Here is an 8977-nt window from a genome sequence, read left to right as displayed (position 1 = left end):
TTACTGGAGTTTATTTACTGAGAACATGTGCAGCTATTTCGTTCGCTATCGCTAGTTCAAAAATGATGATTTTTTAAAACGACGTGTTTTTCATTTTCCCGGCAGATGGGTCTGTCATAAGTAAACTCACGTGGACTATCTGCGTCTTCTGCTAGAACTCAGAGTCTCAGACAGCTAGAGCTAGGAAGTAGGAATTAATTGAAGATACCGGCATTGTGAAATATTTGAATTGAAAATAAAGTGAACGAGTGAAATTAATCTAGATAATTGTGCTTATTAAAAGTTTTCATTGCTAGCTGAGGTTTCCACCATGAGACGGAATCTCCCTAATCTGCTGAACTTGTACTTAAGAGTTGGGCCAAAACCTAATTCTATCCGAATGAAATACAATGATAGTTATCAGCCTATGGAAACAAAAACTAAAGTAACTGCAGGTAATAGGTCTATATTATTCATTTGATTCTTCAAATTATGTTTTACTTGTCTGCAGTTAAATCTAGGCACCCTTCATCAGTTTATCATCTCCCAATAGTAGACTCTGTTGTTCCATCACCCTCACCACCAATAGTCCATGAACAACTGCCAGATCTTTTAGCAGAAGAAATAAAATCTGCACAATCCACTGAACAGCTTTTTGAAATAGTGATGAAAAAACAAAAAGTTCTTGAACAGAGTCACTTAACAATGATTTTTCGATCAATATCCATGTTTCGAAACCAAGACAGGTTAGTGAGACTGTATTTTCATGTTGTTTAACTAAGTAATATTTTTTTATACACATTTACATCTTAGAACTGATTTTCATCCTGATGCCATAAAAAAAAATGTAGGATTCATTATGTTGTGTCGGCAACTCCAAAGAGTAGCTCCCAGTATGGCAGACACAGATGATTTAATTACCAGTCTCAAAGCACTGGTTTTTTGTGAAGTAACACCAGGCAGTTCCATCATTAAGACTGTTCTCCATCTACTTAAGTCAAAAGTTAATGAAATGCCGATCCAAAAATTCTTTTTCATCGGTAATCTGCTAAGTAAAGTAAAAAGCCCCCTCGCCGATGCAATCAACATAGCACTTCCAGTAGTATTTCAAACCCAGTTGGAAACGCAACTCAATTTAGATGACGTCAGAAGCATGTGTCAATGCTTGCGTTATGCAGTTGACCACAGAATGCCGCTTTCTCAAATTAAATTCATCGCCGACAGTCTATTGCTGACTGAATCTATGAAATGGGAAATCAGTGAAATTTCTAGCGTGATTTTATCTTTGAGTAATCTTCGCAATTTATCTGAACATGGCATTTTACCTTTATTGGAAAGCACATTAAATCGATTGGCGAAAGCAGTGAATCGTATAGAGGTATACGACTTGACTAGATTGTGTTATAAAATGAGCAGTAATTATACTAAACTAAGTCGGTACTGGTACAACGAAGAATTTTGCAATGCAGTTGCTCGTCGAGTATTGCAAGAGCAGTGGGACTTTACTTCGACTAGTAACGTTGGCCGAGCGTTTGCCGACTTATTGTACGTGAATTTTGAATTCCTCGAATACTATTCAAGTTTGATGGACAGTATATCCAGTATAAAGTTAAAAATGCATCCACGCTACATTCTAGCACCGTTCGCGGAAGCAAATTATCAATCGCCAACTTTAGGAAAAATGGTCGATTTCGTGGTAGCATCCAGTCAACCAATAGTAAGAACTGATGAATAATATGATCAATTGTAAAATAATTAATTATTGTATTTGTCATTCAGGAATTGCCAATTCAATGGTTAAGATACGCCATGGGCTGCGCAATACTTGGCATCTATCCGCAATCCTTAATCAGTCAAATTTTCGAAGAATCTGTTCTCAATTTACATTTTTCAAACGATCCAAATTACCACGACTTCTTACAGCTTAATGTTCTGAATCGCTGCGTGCAAATCGAATGCCCTGAATACGAAGGACCATACCCTAGCCCTTCGTTGATAAAACAAGCCCACCAAAAGATGTACGATGGTTTCAAGAAAAAAGAAGATGCGTTCTTTTCAGTGAAGAAAGCATTACACACAGGGTTTGGAGGTGTTTCATATGTGGCATCTGGATTATTTACTAAATCTGGACAATTCGTTGGTAAGAAATTTCATTACGATGTAAAAACAAGTTTACCTTAATGCATTTTTCATTTTAATTCGGATAGAACATGTTGTAGCTATGAGGCCTGGTGGGTACCCTGTGGCAATCAATTGTTCAACTCCCGATTCCGATGCTGTGCGTTATGTTGAAGATTTAAACGGCACCAATGGATGTCAGATGTAAAAAACAAATCAATATTTCGGTTTATTGTAAAATCATTAAATTTTCTTTATTGACAGTGTGTTGATCATAATATTCGATTCGGGTGACTATTCGGCAAATGGAAGTCGTTTGCGAGGAGTAAATCAACTGGAACTTCGTCTTCTTGAACGTGAAGGATATGATGTTGTTCCAATTAACTTTAGCGAATGGGAATCCTTACAGGATTACGAAAAGATACCTTTTGTAATGCAACAAATTCGATTAAAAGAAAAATTGATTAGCTCATAAGCAATTTGTAAATGTAGCTGTTACGGGTTAATACAAATTTGTAACGTATCGTTTTTATTTTCAGGATTTATTCAGTTATCTACTTGTCTTTTATATTTGATTTATCAACATTTTCCAAACTTTGTTAACTAGTGAAGTATTCCTATATTTTATTCTCGTTTTTTTAATCTTTAATTTATTTTGTGAAATTATTTGTTCAAATTATTTTTCTGTAGATTTTGAATTCGTGATTGTTAAACACGCACATATTAGTGGTGTAGGTATAAGTGCAATATGCTGAATAGAGTACGAATAATCCTGCACCCTTGATTTTTAGGAATTATTGCCATTAAATATTATTTCAATTTCAGAGTTGATGAGGTAATGAATAAATGTCATTGCTAAAGTGCTCATTTCAATTAGGGATGTTTAGCGCTTGATTTCTTTTTAATTTTAACAAATAAAAAGATCTGTCAGAAGTGGGATTTGAACCCACGCCTTCTATCGAAGACCAGAATACTAGTGTACTGGTGTGAACCAGCGAGCTTTCGCTTGAGTCTGGCGCCTTAGACCGCTCGGCCATCCTGACATATCAGAGTAACACTTTATTTATATCAGTAACTTGTTAGTAATTTAATTAAGCTTCGGCAGTTTAATCCAACTCTATTTGCTCATGATGTATATTTGTTTACTATACTTTTGTGTTTTATGGTAGTAGTAACGCATCCCTAATTGCTTGCTCCTTCTAGAGAAAAATTTTATAAATTTTATAAAGAAAGAACCTGTCCGTATGACATTGGTCGGGGCCTGCGTTGGTTATGTGGTTAAAAATAAAAAGCACTTGAGGGCTATGCGATCATTGACGATGAAGTACCCACAAGTTACGTTACGTATTCTTCAAAAGTAGCTATTCTTTATGGACCGAAGAAACTTTGTTCCATTACGCCTCCACTTCCCGAGCCCACACTAAAAGTAGTGTTAGGTGGAAAGTACACTGGTCATGTGCCTTAATTGAGCGCTCTTCTTTAAAGTTTAATTCATCAACTTAATCATGTTGATAACCGGAGCTGTTAAACCTATTCATTTTTCGTTTTATTTTTCTTCGTTTACTTTGGCTGTGAGTTTAACAGTGATATCGTGCCACTCTACCAAGTGTCGACAAAGTCCGTGTTATTTACCACCCGTCCATCCTTCCACCTTGGGGCTTAAAAAGTTTACACACCATGCATCCACTAGCAACGATCTAAATCCTTTGATAAATAATCAACTTACCCATGTTTATTCACCAGCGCAAAATGAGGAACACCAAATTTTAAATACCTCGATCAAGCACAAAAACATTCCTAATTACATGCTTGATATCTACAGTCAAAAGTCTCACAAATTGGCCACTGGAAATTCTTATGAAAATGTTCGAAATTACAGAGCTATTTCAGGTACTAATTAAAGAATTTATCGAGCAAAATTTGTTGGTCAAAAAGTGACGATGTCGTTCTGCTTTAAAACAGAAACGGGAGCTGACTATTTTGAAAGCATTTACCAACGGAACAATCTTTCAATTGTTCACCACTTGCTTTTTAACGTGACTGCTTTGCCATCAGAGGAATATCTTCAAGAAGCGGAACTGAAAGTTTGGGTGTTAGTCCACTGCTCGAAAGAAAATCTACTAGGTTTGTTAACGGGAAAAAAGACTATTGCTAATTTAATATCATATTTTTCTGAATTTTATGTTGTTATTAAGGAGCAAATAGACGACTTTTCCGAATCTATCTGATGAATGGCTATAACTATAACCCATGGGACTTGGAGATTTTAGACTTCAAGTTTGTAATTGAGTCTAAAGAAACCTGGCTTACTTTTAATGTGACTCACGCAGTACAATGGTGGATGGAGAACAAAATTAATATGCAAATGTTACAAGTCCGAATTGACCCTGTCCAGCCAGTCGAAGTAAAATTTGGATCAATGGACATTAGTCTTGATCAAAGCAATGGTGGAGGAACTGAGCCTCAGTTGGTCATCTATTCTTCAACCAAAGAGTTTATGGTAAATTTCCAGATTTCAAAAAAAAAATTCTGATGTGGATTCAAATATAACGGGATTTGAAAATTTTCAGAATCCTGATCATATGTTAACTAAACGAGACATTGATGTTTATCCGCATAGTCGCTCTATGGGTAAAAACCAAAGGAAAACAAAATCAACCCCAAATTGTCGGCGTCGCTCGTTGTACGTCAACTTCACTCAAATAAATTATGACCAATGGATCGTGGCACCCGAAGGTTTCGAGGTGAATATAGAATTTCTACTTGTAGCACTGTTTCTAATTACTTGAAATATTGATTTGGATTACCTAGGCTTACGAATGTGTAGGTCGTTGCGATTTCCCGCTCAGCGATCATCTCACTCCTTCCAAGCACTCTATCCTGCAATCAATCGTACACGCTATTCAACCCGACAAAGTTGGAAAGGTATGCTGTGTTCCGGTCCGCTTAGCACCCATCAGCTTGCTCTATTTTGATGAACAGGGCATTCTCACCTATAAATACCATTATGACGAAATGGTTGTGGCAGAATGTGGGTGTAGATAAATGATGCAAAATTATTTTTAAAAAAATTAATTAAATCTAGAAAATTAGATCCATGGCAGGAAAATATTATTTAGGGGGAAAAAGTTCACCGTTATTCAATTGTATTATTAAGATATTCATATATATCAAACTGGAGTGATTTACAGTTCATTGTGTTCTGGCTTAGAATTCTGTTTGGGATTAAAGCTACTAGTATGAATATACAATCCTTCAGCAGTTTTCCACTGGCATGAAGAGTCTAGCCTTGTTAAACCAACAATTTCTAGTTGACCATTGATTGGACGTCCATATGCATGGCCTGAAAAAAAAAAATTTCATTACAGAGCATTAGATTGTTATCAATAAATAAAAATGCATACCTGAAGATGCTAAATAGACATTAGTGTCAACATGTCTGAATACAACACTGTCATCACGCTCCCAAAAGTCACCATCACAAACAACCTTCCAAAAGTCACCTGTATCACCAACACCTGTATTTGAATTGGATGCTGACAAAGTTACTTGGGAAGACTTACATCAACTATTACCATTTTCACCAAATGCAGAAACTTCTTGACTTCCAGAGAGTGGTGATGAAAATAGATGAGAGTGAAGGAATTTTCTAGTAGTTAAATGATGAAACCGAATAGTAGATCCACATTCAATTGGCTCTCTAAAATGAAAATAAAGTTCTATTATTTTCACAGCAAATCACAGATAGTTGTTGAGAAACAGTTCACACCCTCTTTTGCATGTTTTATTTAGAGGGCCGAGTATTGCCCAATGTGAGTTAACATCATCAGTGGTATCTGTGCCGGTGACTGACTGCTGACCACTTCCAGACCCATATTTTACATCATGTGAGTGCAACCGAATTTTGTAAGCCAAATTTTGCAACTTTATTGCAGATCCACATGTAACATACTGCCCGGCACGTCCTGTGGAAGAAAATCAATCAAAAGTAAATTACACGACTAGAATCTTTCACGAAAGTCATTTACAATGCCTACCTGCCGCAACATTAAGTGAAATTAAAATAAATAAAACAAGTTTGAGAAGTGTGCTGATCATTTTGACAGGAATTATACGTTACACGAAATGTTATGATGTCTACACGATCATCTAAGTTAAAAATTTCCACGACGAGCACTGTGATTGGTGACGCGTCATATAAATGGACAAGGCCATTTGGAACATGGTTATTCGGCAATTTGAGATTTCATTTCACTATTTCACACATTGGATGATCGAAAAATTGATCAAATTCAAATTAAACATTTTTAAACAATCTTTAATGACAAAAAAATTAGTTATTTCAAAATATTAATTGAAAATTGAAATACTTTTATTAGAGGCCGTCGGTGTCGCTGCTTTACACGCCAGGCCTTGAAAAGTGTTTTTTGATCAGCCATCTACCTTTCTTCGACGTGTTGTTTCTGGAAGAAAGTCTGATAACAGGCCTTTATCAAATAGAAAGCAATGCCATAACAGTGTCGCGTGTGAAGTAAGTTGTTCTTATGTAAAGAAAACAATTTCGAGTGTCTTACAATCAAAGTATCAGAAACCCCATCAACCCAAAATTCTTCTTCTGTGTGACTTAGTTTCCATCAAGTTACATTCTTATCCCAATTTTCTCTCATTTCCTGAAACTTCTCGTACCAAATGGTGTTCGGAATCATGTCTAGTCAACAACAGCACGAAATGGTAATCTGTCCTTCCTCGGATCTCCATTGCTTTCCTAATTTCATTCACTACTATCTATTTGTTTCTTATCAAAACTGCTATTCTTTGTAGGGTCTTATACTTTAAAAAATGTTGCTCCATGTATTTACCATTTTACATGTTTAGTTTCTCCCTTCAATTTGATTTTCACAACATGGAGGATTCTCAGAAGAGAGACCTTGGTATTAGCAAGTAGAAACAAAATTTCAGAGAATTAGACTTTCAAAAAGAATTTGCAAATTATATTACATAGAATATTAAAACAAATAGGGGGGAAAACTATTTCAAGGTTATTTTAATTAAAAACTTGTAAACTGATTCAATCCTTTTTTTCCGTGTATCCATTTTCACTACTTGATGAAAAAGTTCGCGAGGAAGAAAAAGTAAGTGGAAACTGTAAAAGCGTATTGCAATTTTTGAATCCCGTTTTTATGTTTCCTAAAAGAAACCCTTTGCTGCTGGTTTCCCCAGCAATGGAATATTTGATACTCGGTTGTGTACGTGGTAACGCCGAATCGAACTGCGCAGTTATAGAAAAACCTTGAGAAAGTCTTCATAGCAGGGCGTTCACGGAATCGGGAGTTAGACTTAGACGTTACTCCTATTATTGACCCGAGTTCGTTCGGGTTTTCGACAGTGCGTAGTTGGGACTACCGAGCAGACACGACCGGCCGGTCATATCATCAGAGTTGGGGGTTGAAATGATTCGAAACTGCGTAGCGCTGGGACAAGAAAGCTCGAATTCACAGCTCCGTCTTATGACCATTTCTTTAAGTATACAGGATCTCATTTCTTTTGTTTCGTTTAAAAAGAAAAAGAAATTTTTTTGCTGAGCTTTAAACAATCTTTAATAATTTTATTGATTTCTATTTTCTTGTTTTTATTAAGGACGAATCGGTGAATGCTAGTTCGGGTGTCAACGGCAAGCGTGGACGGAAACCTGGCCGCAATTCCAATAAAAACGGCGAACACAAAGGCGACATGAAGGCCAAATTAGGTAATTCGTAAACATCAAGGATTCTCCTTAACACATTTCCCGCCCAACACCGCCAATATGTGCGCACTGCCCGTTTAAAACAGCCCGTGTTCTTTTCGCCATTCCTAGAAGTAAGCATTTGCATTGGATTTTGTCTTTGATTTGGCTGTTGCCTACGCACAAACGACGTGCTTTTCGGTGCGGTAACCATTTCCTAACGGGTATAAAACTAGACCGATCAATCTCCTTTGTCCCTGTTGTTCCCTCCCCATTTTCCTCTTACCGTTTGGGTGGATGTAAAAACATGTGTAATCCCGGCAGCTGAATTCAACTCCTCGCCGGATCAATGTGAATGTTTGGTAACTGTTTTATTTTTATTTTTGACATGCTGCTGCCGGATTGGACCAAAGAGAGGAGCCGACAGAGTGCCAGAGAATGCCGAGCTCGTAAGAAACTGCGCTACCAATATCTGGAGGAGTTGGTTACGCATCGTGAGCGCTCCGTCTTGGTGTTGAGAAGAGAGTTGGATCAGGTTAGTTTTTCGTCGTTTTTGACAGATTTCAATTGAGCTGTGGCTTCAGGCTTTTAAATAAATTGCCTTCCTTGTGTAAACAAACTTCCAAGCCTTTTTAGAGCTTTAGAGCTTTATGTGGCTTGTATTATGTGGGTCCCTTCAAGTGTTTCGTGGCGCCATTTAGCTCTGGTCAAAACAGGATAAATAAATAAAACCTTCAATACTTTTCATTGTGGGAACAAAGACTGAGATCCTTCAAGGTCTGCTCATTCATTAAAATCATCTCCTGGCAAATTGTTTTACAGTATCGTCAATGGTGCAGCGACATGGACGAAGGGAAAATGCCAGAAGGAATTGAACGGCTTGTGGAAGAGGTTCGCCGAGAGCGTGATCTTCAGATACAAATGAATCAACTGAATGCCGCTTCAAACACTCCCAGACCACCTACTCGTTCCGATGAAGCCGACATGATTGAATCTCCATCATAAACGGAACATCTTCTTCCTTTAAAATTCAGACATGGCGACCATCAACTACATATTTGGACGACTGACTCACTTTTTCACCACGTTATCTTGTACAATACCTTAAAAAACGGTGCAATGGCATATTACACGGAGCTCCTTCACGACGCGACCTAT

At 37.2% G+C, this 8977-nt stretch overlaps 5 protein-coding genes across 7 annotated transcripts in view; 3 read left to right on the top strand and 2 right to left on the bottom strand.

The window, feature by feature from the left end:
- LOC124208296 (aminopeptidase N-like) overlaps positions 1–8977 on the bottom strand; it is a 97517-nt gene that overhangs the window by 37062 nt on the left and 51478 nt on the right. The window lies entirely within an intron of this gene.
- On the top strand, positions 138–2620 carry LOC124208280. Its single transcript, XM_046606047.1, has 6 exons — positions 138–434; positions 491–725; positions 793–1696; positions 1759–2119; positions 2187–2301; positions 2362–2620. The coding sequence occupies exons 1-6, from the start codon at positions 311–313 to the stop codon at positions 2570–2572; spliced, it is 1950 nt and encodes a 649-aa protein (XP_046462003.1). The 5' UTR covers positions 138–310; the 3' UTR covers positions 2573–2620.
- LOC124208284 (growth/differentiation factor 2-like) lies at positions 3469–5362 on the top strand. The gene is made up of 5 exons (XM_046606051.1): positions 3469–3987; positions 4060–4221; positions 4293–4597; positions 4668–4841; positions 4909–5362. The coding sequence occupies exons 1-5, from the start codon at positions 3603–3605 to the stop codon at positions 5140–5142; spliced, it is 1260 nt and encodes a 419-aa protein (XP_046462007.1). The 5' UTR covers positions 3469–3602; the 3' UTR covers positions 5143–5362.
- On the bottom strand, positions 5227–6608 carry LOC124208295 (stromal cell-derived factor 2-like). 2 transcript variants are annotated; one of them, XM_046606072.1, is made up of 6 exons: positions 6468–6608; positions 6135–6351; positions 5867–6062; positions 5673–5797; positions 5502–5615; positions 5227–5440 (listed from the first exon to the last, which is right to left on the bottom strand). In XM_046606072.1, the coding sequence occupies exons 2-6, from the start codon at positions 6193–6195 to the stop codon at positions 5283–5285; spliced, it is 654 nt and encodes a 217-aa protein (XP_046462028.1). In that variant the 5' UTR covers positions 6196–6351; positions 6468–6608; the 3' UTR covers positions 5227–5282. The 2 variants fall into 2 exon arrangements, with proteins under 2 accessions (XP_046462028.1, XP_046462029.1); XM_046606073.1 differs by having other exon boundaries at positions 5682–5797.
- Positions 6689–8967, top strand: LOC124208299 (cAMP-responsive element-binding protein-like 2). Its single transcript, XM_046606078.1, has 4 exons — positions 6689–6828; positions 7735–7843; positions 8233–8354; positions 8642–8967. Exons 1-4 carry the CDS (start codon positions 6787–6789, stop codon positions 8822–8824), a joined length of 456 nt encoding a protein of 151 aa, XP_046462034.1. The 5' UTR covers positions 6689–6786; the 3' UTR covers positions 8825–8967.

This window comes from Daphnia pulex, chromosome 11 (genome assembly GCF_021134715.1).
Source record: "Daphnia pulex isolate KAP4 chromosome 11, ASM2113471v1".
Lineage (NCBI taxonomy): Eukaryota > Metazoa > Arthropoda > Branchiopoda > Diplostraca > Daphniidae > Daphnia > Daphnia pulex.
The sequence above is the reverse complement of the archived record's forward strand: the minus strand, read 5'-3'. Positions and strand labels throughout refer to the sequence as shown.